Below are 23,406 nucleotides of genomic sequence, written 5' to 3' on the forward strand. Positions count from 1 at the left end.
GCTGGTCTATGCCCCACCACCTCACTCCCTCTCCCCTGGTCTGGAGGGAACTGAGCTGACTCTTCTAGGGAGTGAGCTGAGGTTTGTGGGCTCCCCTGTCCCTACCCCTGAAGGATGCTGATGCTGGTGCCCACAGGGCTCCTAGTGCTGGTCCTGCTCTGGGCACAGGCAGGGGTGACCTTGGGGAGTAAGTGACCGTGCAGCTTGCTGCATTTTCTTCTCCTGAGTCTGGGTGGCACAGAGAGCTCAGCCACCCTGCTCTGCAGGAGTTGGGTTTGCCACCCGATGCCCTTCTACCCCCCTCACCAACCGCCTGTGCTTCCCTTCGCTTCCCTGGGGGAGAGAGGAGCTAAACTTCAAGGTAAATTCCTATCTCTCCTCACCCTCTTTTGCCTTCCTGAAGCAGGTAAGGTAGGGTTTACAGAAGCTGGGGGCTGGACCCGAACCCTGCAGGAGGGTGGGGAGGCTGGCGTACAGGGGGGTATAGTTGCTCTCCATGCAGGGGTGAAGTTCTGGAGGATGCTGAAACAGGTTTTTTTGTTTGTTTTTACGCATTTTACTTGACTTCTGGGGCATACAGAATAGTACTAGAGTAGAAGACAATGGGACTAAATGGACCGGTGACTTTCCCAATCTAATGTTTTTAAAAAAATGTGAAAGCAGGTAGAATTAATTATGTTTTTTAAACTCAAGCGATTGTCAAAAACAAATATTAGAATGCATCAAATGTCTGTATTTCTCCGTCTTTTGAAATCTAATATGCATCTTCCATTTGGTGCTTTTTCAACTTTTGGTTTTTGAGACAAGGAATCACATAGCCCAAGCTGACCTCAAACCCACTGTGTAGTCAGGTTCTGCAACCTTGAACTCTTTTTGTTCTTGGTGGTGTTTGTTTGTTTTTGTTTTTTGAAACAGAATTTTTCTATGTAGCACTGGCTATCCTAGAACTCACTCTGTAGACCAGGCTGGCCTCGAACTTACAGAGATCAGCTTGCCTTCACCTTCTGGGATCACAGGTGTGCGCCACCACCAGACCCGTCTAGTTTTTTCAATTGGGACACTAAAATTTCATTGAAAAATGTTTGATTTGTCTTTAGATTTAGGGAGGAGGCAGACACTATGGTTTCTAACATGTTTGGCAATGTTCTAATACTTGAATTGAGTATCAGATTTCTGTTTTAATTAATTAAACATTTCTCATACGCTAGTGAGGGTTCAAGCACCCAGAAGCCAGAGGTCAGTGGCAGCTCCTCTCTCTTCACTGGAGATTCAGCAAAGCCTTGTCTGACTGACTGAGTAGAGACTGGTGGATCCACACACATAGATTTTAGTCCATTGCACGCCTCTTCTCAGAAGTGAGTGTGAACGAGGCCTGCTGGAGCACACCAACAGAGGCTGGAAGATCACAAGTTCTAGGACAGCCTAGGCGACGCAGCAAGACCCTGTTTCCAGATAAATACATGAGGTCAGTGGGAAAACTCAGAAGGTCAAGGAGCTTGCCACCAAGCCAGACGGTCTGATCGTGACACCAGGTCACATGGTAGACGAGAGAACTGGCTTTGGCTAGGGTTCCTCTGATGTCTACATGTGTTGTAGCACACGCCACACACACACACACAAATGTAAAATAAAGATGTAGAATCCAGATGAAGTTTTGCCTTGCATATATCTTCACCTTCTTGGTTACTTCTCATGGATTTGTTACCAAATGAGCTTCATTGTCAGAAACTTTTTTGTGATACGACAGTGTGTATTGTTTTTAAGTGTTTGAGGAATGGGAAGGGTTCCTGGAACATGTGTCCCTTCTGGAAGGTCAAGGTGTTCCAGTCCTGGCTTTGCAGTGTAGCGTGGCAGGGAAACAGATGGAGACATTGCCCTTCATGGCTACAAGCAGGAGGCTGGAGCTATGCGCAGGAGGAGTTGAACAACTATGCAGAACTGTGTTAGGTTGTGTATCACTGAAATAATGTCTTTAAAAGGCATTTGGGGTGTGGCCGACTGTTAGAGTGCTTGCCTGGCAGGCATGAGGCCCTGGGTTCTGTTCCCACAAATCCACTCCCCTGCCACCCAAACAAACAAAACCAGTCACTGGGTGTGGTGAAGGACCCCTGCAATCCCAACTTAGAAGGCTGAAGCAGAACCAGCCTGGGCCACATACTAGGCTGTCTCCAACAACAAAAGTTAATGCTTATAACATATTGGCCGGGTGTGGTGACACACACCTGCAATCCCAGCAGGTGGGAGCTGGAAGCAGGAGGACCCCAGGGACTTCCCATGTCAGGTGCACCAGGCAGTTCAGTGACAAACAATAAATGGAAAGCAACTGAATAAACCTGACGTGGACCTCCGGCCTCCACACACATGTACATATGCAGGACACACAGGCAACAAGATACACACACACATACACACACACACACACACACACCTTCCACCCACTCCCTGAATAAACATTGTCTTAACCCCATATATCCAAACTACCATTAACAAATATGATCAATACTGAAAAATACTGAAATTTTTTTTATTCTGTAAAATCTGGGATGGATTTTATACTTGGGGCATGGTTTAACATGGATGGGGGACCCAATTATCAAAGCCTTGAAGCAAGTGGGGAGGAAATCAGTTGCCCTCAGTGTCTTCCAGAGGTGGATTTCCCCCACCAATATTCTGCTTTACTGGAGAGAGGGTTTCGGTAAATGAATCAAAATATCCAGGGATGGAGCAACTCTTCCATACAGTCTGTAATGTGGAGTCTTTGTAAGTCTAAATGAAATGGGGTGAAACATGCTTCCCACTGTGAGGATGTGGGGTGTGTCCCGAGGGATCATACCGGCGAAGTGTGTGACGGCCAACAGTAGAGGCCTGGGAGCTGAGGATGAAAGTGATACTCTGGAGGAATCACTGTAGAAAGGCAACTGCAGGTGTGTCCTGGCTACAAGGGGCATGGACGGCACCTGGGAGGAGGAGGTGGGGGCAGGGATGGCACCTGGGAGGAGGAGGGAGGGGCATGGATGGCACCTGGGAGGAGGGGGGAGAAACATGGATGGCACCTGGGAGTAGGAGGGAGGAACATGGATGGCACCTGGGAGGAGGAGAGAGGGGCATGGATGGCACCTGGGAGGAGGAGAGAGGAACATGGATGGCACCTGGGAGGAGGAGAGAGGGGCATGGATGGCACCTGGGAGGAGGAGGGAGGGGCATGGATGGCACCTGGGAGTAGGAGGGAGGAACATGGATGGCACCTGGGAGGAGGAGAGAGGGGCATGGATGGCACCTGGGAGGAGGAGGGAGGGACATGGATGACACCTGGGAGGAGGAGGGAGGGACATGGATGGCACCTGGGAGGAGGAGGGAGGGACATGGTTGGCACCTGGGAGGAGGAGGGAGGGACATGGTTGGCACCTGGGAGGAGGAGGGAGGGACATGGATGGCACCTGGGAAGAGGTGGGACTGGTGGAATGGGGGAATAGGATGCTGATCTAGGAAGGGTTTGGGGCTCTCCTGGTGTCTCCAGCATCTTGAGGTAAAGGCTGGGAGGACCCTAGCTTGTGCTGTATCTGATCATACTAGCATGTCTTCTGTCTCAAGACGGCAATGTGTGTTATGACAGCAACATGTGTCATGTGTCAGCATGTCTTCTGTGTCATGATGGTAACATGTGTCAGCATGTCTTCTGTGTCATGGTGGTGACATAGGTCATGTGTCGGCATGTCTTCCTCTGTGTCATGACAGTGACTTGTGTCATGTGTCAGCATGTCTTCTTCTGGGCCATGACAACATCTGTCTGACACAGTTCATTGGCTTTTCTTGGTTGATCTGCCTAACCCTGCACCCACCCACCCGTTCATCCTTCTACCCATCCATTTATCCATCCACCTGTCCATCTGTCTTTCAGTCCTTCCTTACTTCCTTCCTCTCCATCCATCTATCCGTCCCTTTCATCCAGTCACTCTACTAAATTTAGCATAGTTGTTTTAAGAAGTTTAAATTGTATTTATTTTGTGTGTACATACGTGTTGGCCTTGCACTCCATGGGACACATGTGAAGGTCAGATTACAACTTGCGAGAGCTGGGGGTTTTCCACCATACCTTTCTGGGTATTGAACTCAGGTCATATGTCCTTGGGGGCATATTCTTCCTCACTGAGCCATCTCGTTGGCCCCTACTTACTCTCATTTGTAGGAGAGAGGTGACGAACCCGTGGAATGGGCTCAGCTTGTTGGTTCTTTTGCTGGCAAGCCATGAGTTAGCAAAAGTTCCTGTAGTCTCAAGGCCTCTGTCTCTAAATGATGGTGGCTTTTGCTGGTTGCCAGGAAGATGGGATTGGTGGAATATATAATTTGATTGGAATTCGTTTCTTCTTTCTTTCTTTCTTTCTTTCTTTCTTTCTTTCATTCATTCATTCATTCATTCACCTTTCCATTCTCTATTGGGTGCTGAGTTCTTTTCCAGAAACCGAAGGCTACAAAGTTAACTAAATCAGAATAATTAAAAACAAGAGTTGTGGGCAAAGTGCTGAAGCAGAGAAGGGCAGGGAGAGGGGGGCTCTGTTCAGAGAACAGAAGGCATAGTGTTTAGACAGAACAGCTTGTACAGAGGCAGAACAACCGCCAGTGCGGCTAGAGAGTGAGAGCCAGTGGGCGTGGCCAGAGGGTTGGTGGAGGCTTGCATTGTGATTGAGATTTTATAATGAGAAAGGAGAATGGTCCTCCCTCCCTCCCCCCCCACTTCCCTGTGACTGTTGTGCGTGCATGCTGCCTGCTTGCGTGCGTGCGTGCATAGGGTGTCATTCTCTGTCCTCCATCTTGTTTTTTGAGTTACCTTTTTGCATTTGGCCTGAAGTTCACAAAGTAGGTTACACTGGCTGGCCACAAGCCCTGGACCCTGCTTCCCTCTCTCTGGGATCACTAGCATGCAGGGCGGTGCCTGACTTTCTGTGTGGGTTCTGGGGTCCAGACTCCAGTATTCATACCTGTGTTTTACTGATGTGAACTCCTGGGGACCGTGGGATAGATAGAGGGCTCTCCTGGTGTCTAGGTAAGAGAAGGTGTAGCTTTGCTGGAGCCATGGATGGGTGGGCAGGTGGGTGGAGAGGATAGAGGGAGGGAGGGAGAGAGGGAGGGAGGGAGTACTAGCTGGTGGAATTGACAAACTCAGTGATACAGCAGACTTGGACTGTGACAGATGAAAAAAGTAGAGACACACAGGCCCTCCTGGTCCACCTGTTTGAACCATTGGGGGCCAAGCTGGCAAAGGGCAGATTAGTCAAAGGCTAAGGAGCTGGAGAGCTCTCCTCACCCCTCTGTCTCATCCTCTCCCTCAGCAGGTGGGTGGCCCACGGGGCGGGGTACCATCCCACGCCTCTTCCTAACCTTGCCCTGATTCTGACTGTGCTTTCAGAAGCTGCAGACTCACAGGCTGGGCAGGAGACATCCTATAAGGTGGCCTGCGAAGGTGCGTCTCCCACGGATACTGAGTCGCACCTCTGACTAGGAGTCTTAGGCCACTGGGGCAGAGCCAGAGCAAGGGTGATGCAGAGCATGGAAGGGCTGCAAGGTGGGATGAAGAAAGGTCGCGTAGGAGCTTTGGCTGTGCTCCCAGAAACCAGTGGGAGGACAGCCCAGCCACCCACGCAGTGAGTTTCCAATAGCGAGTCATACTCTCCTTCTGCCTTGGGGTTCCCAGGTGGATAACTGCCTTTGGCCCTACACCCCATTACTTTTTTGAGGGTGGAACAGACCGGAAAGTCTGGGAGCAAATTGGTAAGAAAGAGAGAAGCATCTTGGGGACCTGAGGCTATGACAGTGACATTGGACAATAAAATGTCACATTTCTCTGTCAGGTGGGCTTAGAAAATTCCAGACATCTCATTCCTTACACCCATTCTTCCTGCTAGCAATTCCTTCACACCCCCAGCAAGACCCCCCAGTCCAGGCTTCCTCCGCACCTCAGCAAGACCCCCCAGTCCAGGTTCCCTCTGCACCTCAGCAAGACCCCCCAGTCCAGGTTCCCTCTGCACCTCAGCAAGACCCCCCAGTCCAGGTTCCCTCTGCACCTCAGCAAGACCCCCCAGTCCAGGTTCCCTCTGCACCTCAGCAAGACCCCCTAGTCCAGGCTTCCTCCGCACCCCAGCAAGACCCCCCAGTCCAGACTGACCATCTTTCCCGCCTAGATTATTACTAAAATGAACGTGCCCAGGCCACCCCAAAAGGAGCTCTCCACATACACCAGCTTTGTGGACACCAACCGGGCAAAGATTGGCAGGATGGATCGAAGCCTTTCCAGTCTCCAGGGAAACAGCAGATGCAGTGGCTCAGAGTCATGGAGCTCCTGTCAGAAGCTCTCAACATCTCCTGGACAATGGGACTCATCAAGCTCTCCACTGAACTAAGGTTTATCTTGGCCCTCGCCTCAGGGCCACCCCACGTTCCCCTAAGGGCCTGAGCCCTTTTGAACTGCTTTATGGCAGGCCCTTTCTCCTTAACCATCACCTCCCAGTTCAAACTCCTCCACTGGCGGGGTTCCTACCCTACCTCTCCCTTTAAGGTTCCTTCTCTGCTCACACGCTGACAGTTGTCTCCCTGCCCCCACACCAGTGCACCCTAATGCTGCCCCTCTCTCCCCAGAGGACAGAGTACTCCTCAAACAGTTAACTCCTAGGTCTCTGGAGCCTCGATGGACAGGACCTCACACGGTAATCCTCACCACACCCTTGGCTGCCAAGCTCTTGGGACATCCATGCTGGTACCATCTCTCCAGGCTCAAGGGGCACCTACTCAGGACACTTGGTCTGTTCAGCAGACAGGACCTTCTACCTTTCGATTTTCCAGGATACCACAATGAAGGGCCTACCTGCTCCTCATTCTGACACACTCATCTTTATCAACAATTTTTTTCCTAGACACCTGCCTTCTCCCGGCTGACAGATCATGGGATGCCTTTCCAGCCACACCTCTCGCTAAATGTGGACACCTGGCTCTCCCCTTCCCCACGCCATCCCGTGCCCACAGGAAGTAGCCGGATTTGAGTCTACACCCTTTGTTCCCAAAGAGAGCCTAAGTGTTTGTCATAATTACCATTCCAATTTTCTGTCACCCCTATAGCCAAAGAGTCTGGAATGTTAGGTTTGGAGCCTAGGCCCCAGTCCCTGGCATCTATCTCAGCCCCCAGGCCTGGTCTGGACTTCAAATCCCAGCAGGCCAGGGAGGGGTCAGGACCACTCCTCAGGGTACTTAAGTGATCCCCCAAAAGAAGAACACGTAGTCCCCCTTTCTTCCTCCCGGGGTTCGCGTTCCTGCGGCTTCCCGGTTTCCCTCTCGGGGCCACCCGAGAGCACAGATCTCCCATTAAACCTGGATATTTCTTAATTCGGCTTGTTTTGATTTGGCTTGATTGGGAATTTTTGCGTCGTCAGAGAGCTCGCTTAGGAAATATTCCTAACACTAACAACCCTATTCCTACTTCATATTTATCAGGGTGGTGGAGGAGCCAGGCTGCCAAGATTGGTTCATTTGTTTTCACTGCTTTAAAATGTGGTGTGTGTGTGTGTGTGTGTGTGTGTGTGCTAGAGGTGGTGCATGCATGCTCATGTATTGAGATCAGAGGACAACTTCAGAAAATCAGTTCTTCCTCCCACCTTCGGGTCCCGAGGATAAACTCAAGTCATAAGGCTTGCTGGCAAGGGCCTTTGCCCTCTAAGCCACCTCACTGGCTGGAGACTGCTGAGGCTTGAATGTGGCATTTGCTGAGTTTGTTAACCACTTTGAGTTTCAGATCCATTTTCTGTAAAATGGTGGAAGTGAGGAATACCTGCTTGAGAAGTGTGTAGCTGGGAGATGCTTCAGTCAGTAAACTGCTTACCAAGCAAGCAAGTCCAGTGCCGGAATCCACATAAAAACACCCGGGTATAGTGGCTCACACTTGCAATGCCATGCCTGCGTCCTGCTGAGCAGCCAGAGCAGCTGAATCAAGCTGAATCAAGGAACTCCAGGCCTGTGAGTGATCCTGTCTAAAGATGGAATTAGATGCCTGAGGAACATCAGCCAAAGTGTCCTCTGACCTCCATACACGTGTGCATATACACACAGACATGTGTGTACGGACTGGTGGAAACACATGTTCAGCCGAGCGTCTAGGCCTGCCCTGTCATCCTTCTGCTGGACACTGGCCTTGCACTGCCTGGCCCACAGGCTTAGAACAAAGGTGAATCGTTAGCTGCAGTGATGTTAGTCCTGGCAGAACATTGTGCTAAGTTCACTGGGTGGTTTAATTTCTTTCCCCTAGTATGAAAAGCTCCTCTGTCTCCTTGTAAGGGGAACTGCTCACCTATTCCCATGTGTCCTATTACGATGACTGTCCTGCTTCTTAGACAAACCTTCCTATACCATGTGCATGGCCTTGACTCTTTCTGAGGTCTTGGTTGGACTTGTGTAACATTCTTGAGCTGGCTGAAGCACTTGCTGATTAGAGTTTCTCAAAAACTGTTCTGTGTTTTCATGTGGACTGCAGATGGTGTCTTTATGATGGTTCTAAGTCAACTCCAAATTCTTCTTGTTGTTCTTTGCTTAGTTTTGTGTTTGAGAAGGGTTCTGCATATTGGGATGTGTAGGTAACATCAGGGTCCTGAGAAGAGATCTTTAGGCTCCCTGCAGGCTGGGTTGCACCAACTCCCTGCTGCTCCTCCATGACACTCTCTTGCAGGCTTGTTCAACATGTGCCCAAGGACAACTGTGAATGCAGCCCAATTCCAAACTGCAAACTTACTTAGAGCATTTTGAGATAAACTTTTTTGCAACTTGGTGTGTGTGCAACTTGACTCTGTAGTTTAGAAGTCTGAACTTCGTAAATGACAAATGACAAAATATTGGCACCCCTATAAGCTTAATGGTATCATGCAAGCTGTTGTATTTTGGTTTAGTTATTTTACTGTGGTAAAATAGACACAACATAAAGTTGTCTGTATTAACGGGTTCGCTGGCAGTGATTACTTTTGCACTGTTCATTTCTAGAATATTCTCAGAACCTTAAACAGGAGCTTCAGTAACTAACTTCCTGAATCCTTCCCTGACCCCACCCTTCTTCTGAGTCTAGGGACTTTCTTACTTCTTGTGCTTCAGCTTCAAGGCTTCCAGGTGGCATCTGTTCTGGGGCCCCAGGTGAAAGTTCAGAAGGAGTCTGAGAGTTTGAGATAAAACCCTGGCCTGGGAGTTCACGTGTGAGCCCATAACCCCTTCCCACGACTAACAGACTTTGGACACACTGAGCCAGACCAGAAAACCCAAGAAGGGGTAAGTCATGCTGAAGAGATGTCAGGGTTTATCTTGACAGGTTTTGTTTGAGAACACAGGGTTTTATTGTAGCCCAGGTTGGCCTTGAACTCCTGATAAGTGCTGGAATCACAATTGTATTCATGTTTTGACTCTGTCAAGTAATCAGGCTAGATCGCCAATGAGACATTAAGAATTTTCATGATGTAGGAGCCTCAAGTGACTCCAAATAACATCGCCACTACTGCCTGCCATGTACTTGCAGCAGGTAGAGAGAGTTCCTATCTGCTGTTACCCAATGGCACCGCCCCTGCGTAGGTTCTGGATGGCTGTGATCTCTGTTCCCTCTGAGATCAGCTGGTCTTCCTTCCCCCATTGTCTGGGAGGTAAAAGGCAAAGTCCTGCCTGCCCCCAAGCTGAGCTGACCTTTTGTGACCCAGCCAAGCCTGGAACTCTGCCTTATGCTGGTTTCCCATGGCTCCCTGACATGGGGGCTCAGAGCTGCAAGAGCAGCCAGCCTGAAGACGGCCCGTCTGACAGATTCCTCTTCCTTTTTATTGCAAATTCATTTGTTAAAAAAATAAAGCCTTTGTCCAGGAATACAGGGACAGGGGGTGGGAGATACTGCCCAGGGGCAGATGGATCCCCTGAAAGGCTTAGGGCTGTCTCCTCTAAGGGGCCTATTGTCCCCTACTCCTCATCAGAAATGCTAAGTCAGGGGCCCTGGGGGTTGTCATTTCCCTGGGACCAGACTGACACTTTATTCTGAGGAAGTACAATTAGCATTTCTCTAAGCCCCAGGTCTGAGAGATCCCAGGCCCTGCCTTAGCACCCTCACCCCTGATACCAACTGAAGAAGGGGACAGGGGCCTCCCTGGGCCTGCATTATTAGCTTGCAGGCTTGGGATGTGGTCATTCCCCTTTGTCCTGGATCGTCTTGGTCTCCTGTATTCACACAGGGATGCAGGACTTAGCACCCCTTCTCTCTTCTCCCCTACCTTCCAGGGACCAGGCATTGACCAGTTGTCCTACCAGGTGAGAGCAGGGTCCAGAGGCATGGGCTCATCCTCCTCCCTACCCCTGGCTGCTGTGCGTGGGCTCAGTCCTGCTCCCGACCCCTGGCTGCTGTGCGTGGGCTCAGTCCTGCTCCCCACCCCTGGCTGTGTGGCAACCGCATTCCTGGTTGTTAGTTTGAATGATTGTAACCTGGAATTTGAGGGTAAAAGGCAGAACTCCTAGCTCACAAGCTAGCTAGCCTTGGTCGCCTGTCCCGATACAAAACTTTGAGAACCAAGTAATTGTGAAAAACAGAGAGAGGCAACCTAATCAATGCAGCATGCTGGGAAGAGCAGGTGCAGGGGGCCAGAGGCCTCACATTTATCTTTTGGGTTCTGACATAGCCTTTAGAGGAAGAATTAGGGCACAGAAGAGCTCTACATGACCCAGCTGTCCTGGGCAAGGTGTGGCCTTGTCTCAGTCTGGTTCTCTGAAGGAGATCTGAAGAAGTCCTTACCACTGCCCGGCTTGAGTCCCCACAAGATGATCATGGCCGCTCTTTCATAGCTGACCGCCCTCTACTGGGGAGTGATGGGCCTGTGTTTTTTCTTCCGGAGTCCAAGGTGAGCACAGGGTCGGAACTGACAGGGTCGAAATGGTCTGTGTGCAGCATGCGCTTCCAGTCTGTGCTCTGTAGCTGTGATCAACACTATGACCATAGCAGCTGGGGGAGGAAAGATTACACTCCACAGGCCCATCTCCGAGAGAAGTCAGAGCAGAAGCCGTTGGAGGAGCACTGCCTGCTGGCTCACTCTGCAGCTTCCTATAAGGTTCAGGCCCTTCTGACTAGGATGCTGGGCCCTCCCACATCAATCCTCAATCAAGACAGTCTTTCAGGCCAGTCTGATCTGGGCACTTGCTCAATTGCTCCCACTTCCCAAGTGACTCTAAGTTATATCAAGCAAAGAGATAAGTGGGCAGTCCGTAGTGAAGGAGTCCAACAGGACAGATCAAGCTTTGACTCTGTGTTTGGTTACCTAATGGGCCGAAGTCTGGAGTCAGTGCTTAACGTGAACACTGTTTTTCCAAGACCTGTTTTACAGTGACAGATCTCAAGGCAATTCCCACGGTTCTGAGGCCTGTGACCTTGGAACCAGCCGTCTGGATCTAGATCTTAGCCTCTGCTTAGCTCCATGCTGTCCTATCTACACTGAAGTGTGTGTGTATGGGAGGAAGGCAGTGAGCAATCCCTGGGGGCCCTGTGTGTGGCAGGAGGCTTTGTTTCTGCTGCAGTCAACTTCATAGCTGAAATAGTGGACATAGGCGGCTGACAGAAGAAACAGCATATGCATTTGTATTCAGTAGCCACATGGGCCCAGAGCACTGAAGTCTGGGCAGAGGCTGCAGGCATTTAGGAAGAGCAAATGGGCCTGCAGAAGAAGGTGGGTACCAAGTAGTACAAGTCTGCCATCCCAGCTACTAGAGAGGCTGAGGCAGGAAGGTTGCTAGTTCAAGGTCAGCCTGTGCTGTGCAGTTAAAACTCTGTATTAAAAAAAGAAAAGCTAGAGAGATGGTTCATCAGGTAAGAGCTTTTGCTGCTTCTCTAGAAAACTCAGGATCGGTTCCTAGCAAGCATAAGTGACTTAGAACTGTCCTTGATTCCAGGCGCAGGAGATCTGAAGCCCTCTCTGGCTTCTGTGGGCACTAAGCACACACAGGGCACGTATACGGAGGCAGGCAAAGCAGTCATATATAGCCAACTAAAAAGTAAATCTCTTAATCCCAGCTCTTGGGAGGCAGAGGCAGGCGGATTTCTGTGAGTTCAAGGTCTGCCTGGTCTACAGAATGAGTTCCAGGACAGGCTCCAGAGCAACACAGAGAAACTGTATCTTGAAAAACCAAAAAGAAAACGAAAAGAAGGAAGGAAGGAGGGAGGGAGGGAGGGAGGGAGGGAGGGAGGGAGGGAAGGAAGGAAGGAAGGAAGGAAGGAAGGAAGGAAGGAAGGAAGAAAAAGAAAAGAGAAGGAAGGGGAGGGGAGGGAAGGAGATAGGAGGAAGAGAGGCATGAAGGGAGGGAGGAAGGGCAGGAGGAAGGAATGGAGGAAGGAAGGAAGGAGACCATAAGGGAGGGGAGGGGAGGAGAGGAAGGGAGAAAAGGAGGGAGGGAGGGTGTAGTAAGGAGCTGTGGGCCTCTTCCCACAGCCCGGCTCATGGCTGCCTAGCTAGCTTATGCCCCAAAATAATGACACACAAACTGTATTCTTTTAAACACTGCTTGGCCCATTTCTATTCATGTGTGTAGCACCCCAAGGAGCGCTTACCGGGAAGATTCTAGCCTACGTCCATCCTGGGTCGGAGCTTTATCGCGTCTGCCGGGGAGAGGGGAGCATGGCGTCTGCTCCTGAGAGCAGAGCTGTCGAGTCTGAGCTCACTTCCTCTTCCTCCCAGCATTCTATTCTGTCTACTCCACCCACCTAAGGGGTAGCCTATCAAATGGGCCAAGGCAGTTTGTTTATTGACAAATGACCTTCCTCCATCATTTCCCTTTTTTCTGTTTAAACAAAAAAAAAAAAGGAAGGCTTTAACTTTAAGATAGCAAAATTACATATAACAAAACAGTTATCAAGTAAAAATTACAATATTTACATCTATTTTATCTTTATCATAACTAAGGAAAACTATAACTATCTATCTATTATTCAACTCCATCAAAGACTCCAGAAGAATACAATATTACCTAAGCAAACAAAAAGTAAGCAACTTCTAAACTCTAGAAATGACAGAGACATCTCACTGCCTGGACAGTCACCCAAAGTTTCTCTGTACCGTTGGGGCATCCATCTTCGGCCTAAAGGCCCATAGTTTCCAGCAGACTTTTCCATGAAGCAGGAAACTTCAAAGGCAGTTCAGTCACTATCTGCTGTGTCCTACAGAACGTCTAGCAGACTCTTTCATAAATCAGGAACCCCGAAAGATCATCTCACCTTTAGGCAAGTTCAGCAGTCCTCTCTCTGCGGGTTCTTTGTGTCCAGTTTATACAATAGTCCAGGCAAGAGCAGTTTCTTGCCCAAATGGCTATCAAACTTCATAAGGTGCCTCTTCGATGCCCATCTTCTTCTTGAAGTAGATTGGTGTTGCCAGGAGCAGAGTGTCTCATTGTCATGAAAAACCCTAAGTTATTAAAACACTTAAAATGCCATATTTTATAATCTTTGAAAGATATGAAGAATGTCTATCTAAAATATATCTATGCACATCTAGAAAATCTAACATGACTACAAACTTGACTATTATAAATAACTATTCATTAACAACTTATATACATAACATTTTTACATGAGCTACACAATCACAATACCTTAATCAATATCAGAAATACATATACATATAACAAAATTGACCTTAAATTTAAATCACTAAAGCAAAATCCATATCAATGCAAATTATTCATACCTATATCATATCCCCCTTTAAATGTAAAAGAACATTTATAAACAATATATGGGAACATGGGCGCAGTTTTTTCTCTCCAAACTGCTTCCTGCTGAATGGGGGCGCTGTTATTCGGGTCTTTAATGGGATAACCTGTCTGCTAGGTTCATCTCAGTTGGCAGTTGAGCGAAGCAATTTTTTAAGGGTGTTCACAGCAACCCTTCAGGAGGGCGTCGTCTATCATACCATATTGGGATCGAAGAAGCAATCCACAGTGTCTCATCCTCTGTGAAAACAAAAGAGGAAACTCTTTTCCAAAGTATCATATCCTTAGATCGAAATTCTGAAGTCAAGGTATTTTGAAAATATCTATCTTGGATTAGTTCAGCAGCATTTATAAACAAGTATCTTTTAGCATCTGTTGCTCTTTCCTCAGCATTCAAACAATTCAAAGAGAGCATAATAGCATACAGTATCAAGATTATCTGTGTATTTTCCATCTTTGTGCAGCTTTATTTTAACCTCTATTTAGTTTACTTTTACTTTTATTTTATATTTTCTCTATATCTTCGTCCTGGAATAACTCTTTAGACCAAGCTGTCCTTGAACTCACAGAGATCTGTCTGTCTCTGCCTCCCAGGCAGTGGGATTAAAGGTGTGTGCTACCACACCTTGAAGTCACAGAGGTCAATCTCCCTCTGCCTCCAAAGTGTTGGGATTAAAGGTGTGCACTACCACACCCAACTACTCTCTTTCTTCCTTATTTTACTTTTAAGAACTTTAATTTTCAGCCTGTATATATTTTTAAACACACTGTAAATCATTTAAAGTTTTCTTTGTCTTTGAATCTCTCTTTACTGTATATCTCTCTTTTTCTGACCACATGAGTCTTTAATTTACCAAGCAATATCAGTAGGACGAAAGCCGTGGCTTTGACGGCTGGATTCAGCACATTCCCTAGCTTTCCAGCCTCATGGCTGAGGTACTGGCTGTAGCCATGTTTATCACCACAACTCTGTGGCGTTTCAAGGTCCTTGCCAGCAAACAAGCTGCAATACTATATCCACAGACAACATTCAAGTCCTCTCTCTGTAGTCAGCCCTCCTGCCTCAAACAGTCAGAGTTTGCCCTGGCAGGATGGCCCAGAAAGCCGGCATTTTAAAACAGCACAATTTTTTTCCTGCTATGGCTGAAAACCGAAAAGCATGCCTTCAGCTTTTCACCAACACCGTTTTAAGTATTTCGTGGCAGGACCTCTTAAATGAGCTGCAAGGTCTCACAGCTGAAGCTGAGTCAGGAAGCCTCTCTTAGATGAGAGTACTTGCTTGCATCTAGCAAGCAGAGCAGACCCAAGAAATTGCTGCTACCAAGAAAACACGCTTTACTCTATTCTTTCCCAAGCTTTCTCAGGCTTTCTGTGGATGCAGTTATCCACGTGGGCGCCATCTGTAGTAAGGAGCTGTGGGCCTCTTCCCACAGCCCGGCTCATGGCTGCCTAGCTAGCTTATGCCCCAAAATAATGACACACAAACTGTATTCTTTTAAACACTGCTTGGCCCATTTCTATTCATGTGTGTAGCACTCCAAGGAGCGCTTACCGGGAAGATTCTAGCCTACGTCCATCCTGGGTCGGAGCTTTATCGCGTCTGCCGGGGAGAGGGGAGCATGGCGTCTGCTCCTGAGAGCAGAGCTGTCGAGTCTGAGCTCACTTCCTCTTCCTCCCAGCATTCTATTCTGTCTACTCCACCCACCTAAGGGGTAGCCTATCAAATGGGCCAAGGCAGTTTGTTTATTGACAAATGACCTTCCTCCATCAGGAGGGAGGAAGGAAGGAAGGGCAAAGGGTGATGCTGTAGTTCCATGACTGAATGTTTGCTCAGCATGAGTGGTGCCTTGGGCCCAGGCCACAGTAACACAACCCCCTACACCCCAGCTCCAACAAAATGTGGGGCTGGGCTGGGAATGTAGTTCAGCTGTGTTCGCCTAGCACGCATCAAGTTCAGAATTCAGTCCCCAGCACAGATAAGGCAGGTGTAGTGACAGGGGCGGGGGTACAGGCTGCATGATTAGGAGTTCAAGGTCATCCTTGGCTACAGAGCAAATTTGAGACAAGCGTGGTGTATGATGCTCTGAAAATGGGGAGATACGGTTTGGGACAAAGTCTGTCTTTCTCCTTTGCTGGAGTTGCTGTTCTCGGTAGGTGACACTGAGTGGGGACTGATAACATCCGGGCTCCTCTGAACTCCTCATGGGTTCAGTGAAAGCTTGTCAGATGTGAGTGGATTTCTAGTGCTGGTCTGGGTTCCTTGGGGTTTCCTTTGGGGTGACAGATTCTGGGTTCAGTAGAAAGTTTGAGAGGGCAGACAGCTCTCCGAAGTCTCCCTCTTTTAGATGAACTCAGCTGCCCGTGGATTTTGTCCCCATACTGACAATTCCAGAGACGCCCTGGAGCAGAGAGAAGTGGGATTTCCTACGGGGAGATCTGCAGGACGGGGACACTGCGGCCCATGTGACCCCTCATCCCTCCTCCCACAGTGTTGCTCTGGGCCGCAATCCTCTTGCCTTCATCTTCAGTGCTGGCCAGTGTCTATTTGTGTCCCCATGGCTCTGAGCCACGCTGGGCCTTGTGCAGAGCTGTTCGGGGTCCATGAGTCCAAGACTTTCGAGGAGGTGAGGCCAGAAGGGAAGGCCAGTGGGGTGGAGGTGGTGCAGGGGACATCCCAGAGAGACATCCTGGGCCGGTGTCCCACCACATACCAGAGACGAGAGGATCAGCTCAAGAACAAGGTGCTCCCTGCGCGTAGTCCCCTCCTCCCTGCACACTCAGCCCCTCCCTGGCTGGGATGGTCAGTGTACACACCCCACAGTTTCCTTCCCTCTGCCGTCCTCCCCCCTATCCTTTCTCTAGGTTCCTCCTCCCTTCCTTCCTCTTTCCTCCCCTCCTCCTCTTCCCTTCTTCCTCCTTCAGTCCCATCTGCCTCCCAAGTGCTGGGACAGAAGGTTTGCGCCACAGTGCCTGCCTCGGTCCTTCCTCACTTTCCTTCCTGCCCGCTTCCTTCTTCTCTTCTCCTCTCACCCAATCATAACCCCTCTCCCTTCCCCCTCCACATCTTCCTGCAGTGACAGAGGTGCACTACCAGAATAGGGAGAAAGGGTTGTATTTGCACCAACCTTTACTCCAGAGAGTCCTGGCCCCTAGGGGGTCGAGAGGCCAGGAGCTTTTCCCTCCTGTGTGCTGGATTACAGACTCGTGCCGCTGTGTTTGGTTTATCCTGTGCCAGGGTATTGTATCCAGGGCCTGGTGCATACTAGGCCAGCAGTTCCCAAACTGAGCCATGTCCCCAGGCCTCACAGAGAAGGATCACCTTTGCTGTGCACTGTTGGGGCAGACCCAGTGTACTCCATCTGACAGACAGGTGCTTAGGTTACTTCCTGTCTTTGCTGGCAGCGCTGCATATCCCCCACCTGCTGACCTGCCCATGCCCTGGTAATGGGTACCTGGGTAATACCATAATACCTGTTATGACTTTGTACCTGCCTCTCTAACCGCATGCCTGGAGCATGCTGAAGGACTCGTTTGTAGAATTTGAGGGACAGCTACCAGGCCCCTCTGACTCTAAGGGTCTTGCCGTCCCAGACACAGACTACAGAGCTTGAGTCTCAGCAGCCTGAGTGGGAGGGGAAACTGACCAGAGCCGTAGTGGCCTCGGCAGCTGCGCTAGCGAGGAGGCTGTGTGCGGCTCAGCCCACCAGCTTTAAGGTAAGTTTTTCCAGCCCCAGGGCAGACTCAGAGCCTGAGCAGCTTCCGCATAATCTCCCCTTCTTGCCCAGCTTCACCAACACACCCAAGCATTCGCTCTGTGCTAAGGACCTCCTCCTTCATGTTATCTAATTCAACCCTCAGGAACGTTCTTATCTCTGTGCCCCTTGTACAAGTGAGGAAACTGGCTTGCAGAATTTAGGGACTCTCCTCACAGCCACCTAGCCAGGAAGTAGCAGAGCTGGGCGGTTCACCTAGGCAGTCTGTTTCCACATCTGCTGTGGGGGAGGGGCGCCCTGTTCATTGTGAAGCAGCACTCCTGGTCTCCACCAGCTGGATGCCAGCATCTTCCCTGCCTGTAGCCATGACAACCAGATTGCTATCTCTTGGGCACACGGTTGTCCAAGTGGTGTCCAAGCTGAGAACCACTACACTGTTCTTATCTCACTTGTGAAGCTGCAGGACAGACCAGCTCCTCCTGTCCAGCCCCAGAGCACTCCATTACCCCAGGCTGTCCGTTAAGCTGGTCCCATGACTTGAGGCAAGGTGCACTATGGGCCTGGGTCTCCCTGAGGCAGCCAGCTGTGCCTGTGTCAGAGGGCCCCATCTTCCCTAGGAGGTCCCTTGGGCTTTCCAGGGACACACTAGCCCACAGCCACAGATCCCCAGCCCCCCTGGGAGGACCAAGTCCTCCCTGTGTTGCCAGGAGACTACAAAGTCTCAGCCTTTTGCTAAGGCCAGTTGCCCCAGACAAGGTTTGTTTTCAGTCCTAAAACAAAGCCGGGACGTGGTGGTCCATTGAGCGTAAGCTCCCAGTGTGTGTGTCGGGGGTGGGGGATGTGTGGGGGGGTGGTGTTGATGATGGTGGAGCAGTGGGGGGAGGGGCGGGGGGGAGATGGCCAGATCAGAGCTTTCACCAGGGTGCCAGGGGACAGGAATATGCCTGTTGGGGTGTTGTTGCGGATAGGTGTTCCTAAATCCTGCAGCAAGGCTCCAGAGAGGGAGAAGCAGAGCCAGGATTCTGAGGTCTCCAGATAGCATGGTGGGTGACAGAGAGGCTCTGTGGCCACCAGAGTGAGGGCCAGCGTAGCAGTGGTAGTCAATCTGCTTGTGAGTAACACCAGTGGAAGTGAAGACAGGGTGAGATTGGAGAAGGCCCATCTCACCAAGGCTCCCTGCATTCTGGGGTGGACACACTGGCCTCAAGGAGCCTGCTTTGTGCTCTCTGTGTTTTTGAGACAGGGTCTCATTCTGTAGCCCAGGCTGTCTGGGACTTATGATGACCCTATCTGTGCCTTCCACGTGCTGAGAGTACAGCATCTGCACCATGCTGGGTATACCCTGTGTTTTTCTGAGACCAAGTTGGGCTCGGTGGCAGTCATGCAGTGAGGCCTCCCACACCAGCGATCCCTCCAGATGGGGCCTCATCCCTGCCTTGGCAGGCCCATTGCTCAGCAGGCAGCAGGGAGGGCCTAGCACTATTCCTCTGGGCTGGCTTCTCTCATGGCCTCAGGCTTAGGTTGCTGCAGAGGCCTGGGACTAAAGGAAGGGTGAGATGGGAGGAATGAAGTCAGCTTCCCTCAAACTAAGCAGCTGGAGAATCAGGGGTACGCTTTGGAGGCAGCCCTTTGTCTGTTGGAGTGTTTGGACCCTCCGTAACTGGCTGTCAAGTGACCATGTTTTCCTGCCATCACTGTTGATAGGAAGAAGTTCAAGGGCTGCAGACATAGCTCAGAGGGTTTGTCTTGTATGCCCAAGACCTTGTGTTCCATCCTCACTCAGTACCATAGAAATAAAACCGAATTCCAAAAATCACGACATGCACACACAAGCCAGTGTGCCAGAAAGGTAGGCACAGAGGTGTACCTGAGAGGCTGAGGAAGAAGGGTGGTAAGTGTGAGGCCAACCAGGGCTAAAGAGTTAGGCTGAATCCGAGGAAACAAAGAAAGTAACGCAGGGCATGATGGCACAGGCCTTGTTCTAGTGCAGAAGCAGGTGGGCCTCTGAATCCGAGGTCAGCGTTGTCTCTCTGTGTAGGAGTTCCAGGCCAGACCATGCTACATAGACTTTGTCTCCAAAAAGTAAAAATTAAGAAACAAACAAGTAATATAATAACAAATTTACAAATTGGAGATTATTCCTTACTAAATATTTGAACTAGCTTTTTTTTGGTGGCCGTCACTGGATTGCAGCTGTCAAAATGAAGTTCGATCCCTTTGTAACTTCTGACCAAAACAAAATCACAAGGGGCATTCCATGGACCTTCTCACCGTCGGAGGAAGATCACGTCTTCCTCTCTCCCCTCAGAGCAGAGACAGAAGTGTGAAAGGATGGTGAAGCTCAGGCCGTCTGAGGACACGACAAAGGCCAGCACATTAGCAAAGTGGTCCAGGTGCACAGAAGAAATACACATTCACATTAACAGGTGCAGTGAGAAAAGCTAATGGCAGGCAGAACTGTCTATGTGGGACTCCACCCCAGCAATGGTGGGGCTGTTGCCAGGCTAAAGCTAGATAAAGTCTGATGTGTATTCCTGTTATGTGATGTGGGCCAACCTCTATGGGCCATTCTAAAAAAATACACATGGATGCATGTCTGGATATGTGCTGGTATGGGTTTGTATATGTATGGGTGTGTGTTTGCATGTGTGCAGGATTGTGTTTTTGCATGTGTGGGGGTGCAGGTTTGCGTGTGTGCAAGTGTGGGTTTGCATATTATGGGTGTGTGTTTGCATGTGTGCAGGGGCAGGTTTACATGTATTTGGGTGTGTGTTTGCCTATGTGAATGTATGGGTTTGCATGTGTGTGGGTATGTGTTTACATATGTGCAAGTATGCGCCTGCATGTGTGTGGGTGTGTGTTTGCATGTGTGCAGGTGTGGGCTTGCATATATGTAGGTGTGGGTTTGCATGTGTGCAAATGTGGGTTTGCATGTGTGTGGGTATGTGCTTGCATGTGTGCAGGTTTGCATGTGTGTGGGTATGTGTTTGCATGTATACAGGTGTGGGCTTGCATGTGTGTGGGTGTGGGTTTGCATGTGTGCAAGTGTGGGTTTGCATGTGTGCAAGTATGGATTTGGATGAGTGCAGGTGCAAGCTGGCATGTGTGTGAGTGCATGTTCATAGAGGCAACCCAGAACTCATGGATGCAGGCTAGTCTGGAGATCTAGCTTGCTCTGAGAATCCTCTTTCTCTTCCTGAGTGCTGCACTGACAGGTGAACCTCACTCCCACCAGGGTTAATATGGGGCTGGCTCCGCTTTCTGAGAAGGGGTTTTGGTACGGGAACTGAGGATGAACCTATCTTTAACTCGGGCTTGTGGTGAGAAATGACATGCTGTGTGTAAAGCAATTCTAGGGCCCCTGTAGAGCTGGAGAGATAGCTTAGTGGTTAGGAGCTCTGACTATCTTTGCAGAAGACCCAGGTTCAGTTCCCAGAACCTGCACAGGGTGGTGCACAACTAGTTCTAGTTCCAGAGGATCTTCTGGTTACCACATACGACACGCACACACACAGGCACACTCACATACACATAATTTAAAAAATCAGAGTGACTGTTTTTATAAACAAATTTATTTGGGAGTGCTGCAATTGGGAACCCCTGTGAAACTAGTCGACAGTTCCCATCAACGAGCAGAAGCATCACTCTCCTCTCAGGTTCCCAGGCAGGGCAACTCGCCCACATTGGGAATTTTCAGCCTCTGTCTGCATCCTCATTTGCCTGGGGGTAGGGGCGCCTCTGAGGGATTTTCATCCCACTCCCCCAGGCTAGGAACAGATGGGGGCACCGGCAGCCAGCAATGTGGCAACACTCAGTGGCTGGTGCTAGCCAGCCAGAGTCCCCCGGAGTTTCAGAGGACCCCAACACTGATGAGGGTGACGGTATCTCTGAGCCTTGGCAGCTTTTTGGATGTGGTTGCCTATTCAGGGGTGTCCAGGGAGCACCCAACCCCTTAACCCTTGACCCTTGGTTCCACAGGTTCTGTTGGTTCTGCCATGAGTACCGTCCAAGGGTGCCTGCACTAAGTGGGCTTGGGCAAGGCTGCCTAGCTGAAAATAACCTTGCCTGTCTTCCCTTTTCTCTTTCCCCTCCCCATACCCCCAAGCATCTGATCTTTGCATGGTGTGGTTGCTGTGGCATAGACATGGATCTTTACCAGCGTGGGCCAAGTTTTGCTCTCTGTACGGCAGGGCGGGACTGTGCTGCCAGTCAGGAGATAGCCTGATGAGAGCCTGGCAGCGCAGCTGCTGGGGTCTTGGTCAAGGCTGCGACAAACAGCTTTTCTTTCTCCTTTAAGGTAACATGAGTGCTGTCTGGCGTTTCTCTGTATCTCTCATTTTAAAAATTTAGTTTACCATCATGTTTTTAGTTTTTAAAAATTATCTGACTGTCCTTGTGCAGGTGAGGCATGCGTGCGGATGCCGGAGGACAGCTCTGGACACTTGTCTCCTTCCACCCTGGGGTCCAGGGATCAGTTCAGCTTGCCAGGCCTGTGAGTCAGGTGTCTTCACCCACTGCCACCTCTGCAGCCTCTTCTGCACCCAGCTCTACTCACCACAGCGAGGCAACATGGAGGCCCCTTTTATTTTGACGAAAACAAACAAGCAAACAAACAGAAACCCAGAATGCTTTAGGAATATATATATATATATATATATGTGCTTGTTCATTTTCACAGAAGGCACACCCTGAGATGCATGTACCAGGATTCACATACCCTGAGATGCACTCACACATGCATATACATACACACAGAGGCATTTTTGCACATACATACAGAGACATTTGCATGCACACATTCATGCTCATACACCTTTATATGCACTTACACACATTCACATAAACACATAACACACATTAACACAGAGATATATACACACAAATATTCACGCATGCAAATTTCATATATATATTCTCTCTCTTTTACATGTACACACACACACACACGTGCTGAAATTCCAAAACATTTGCTGGTAGAGAGGTGCACTGTTGGGCCCCATGTGAACGCCTTGTATCTTGCATCTCGTGTGGACCAGTGGGCGATCTTGTATCCACGGCAGAACAGAGCCCACCACGCTCTTTCCCCATTCTGCCAGCACTGGGTGGTCTCAGGCTAACATTTTCACACAGGGCCCAGGATGTGTTTCATTTTTTCAGGACTGAGCCCAGAGCTGTCTTGAGAAACAGCAAGAGCTGAACCTGGGAGCCCAGCCCCAGGGTTAAGGCAGGGCTTCATCCCTACAGGCTGGGCAATGTGAGGCAGGTCGTTAACCCCCCTGTGATAAGAGAGCGCATGGGAGAGAGTGATAGCAGGGGGCTGGTGTGCAGTGAGCGCAGGGCATGAGGTGGAGTCTGGCCGCGTGCGCTGCAAGGCACATTGGGGGCGGGAACCCGTGAGTAGATTGATAGGCAGCTTTCAAGCTGTTGGATAGACTAAGATAGTCCAAGAATCAAGAGACTCAAGCTTGCATTTAGAGAAATTACATCGAAACCTTCTGACAGAACCAGTGGACAGGTTGTCTTCATGGCACCCTGAGCTGATTCCAGCCCCCAACCAGGCCTGCAGGGGTGCCTCTCCGGGTCCACAGGGACTCTGCTCTGCATTTGGGGAACTGCGGTCTCTGGAACAGGACTTCTCCGTGGTACAGCTCCCCTGACAGGGGTATAGCAGTTTGTCTGGGTGGCTGACTCATGAGATCCACTTGGTGCAGAGAGAACTTGGGCTCATTTCTTTCTTTCTTTTTTTTTTTAATATTTATTTATTTATTATGTATACAATATTCTGTCTGTGTGCATGTCTGCAGGCCAGAAGAGGGCACCAGACCTCTTTACAGATGGTTGTAAGCTACCATGTGGTTGCTGGGAATTGAACTCAGGACCTTTGGAAGAGCAAGCAATGCTCTTAACCACTGAGCCATCTCTCCAGCCCTTGGGCTCATTTCTTGCCCAG

At 49.8% G+C, this 23,406-nt stretch overlaps 1 protein-coding gene across 1 annotated transcript in view; it reads left to right on the forward strand.

The window, feature by feature from the left end:
* The first annotated feature begins 2,946 nt into the window (after window positions 1-2,946).
* Window positions 2,947-23,406, forward strand: part of LOC130878680 (uncharacterized) — a 98,914-nt gene continuing 78,454 nt past the window's right edge. The window contains 5 exon segments of the mRNA XM_057776742.1: window positions 2,947-2,970; window positions 9,121-9,189; window positions 16,231-16,280; window positions 16,282-16,333; window positions 17,335-17,457. Of these exon segments, the coding sequence (XP_057632725.1) occupies window positions 2,947-2,970; window positions 9,121-9,189; window positions 16,231-16,280; window positions 16,282-16,333; window positions 17,335-17,457 (318 nt within the window).

This window comes from Chionomys nivalis, chromosome 7, assembly GCF_950005125.1.
Source record: "Chionomys nivalis chromosome 7, mChiNiv1.1, whole genome shotgun sequence".
NCBI classification, from domain to species: Eukaryota; Metazoa; Chordata; class Mammalia; order Rodentia; family Cricetidae; genus Chionomys; species Chionomys nivalis.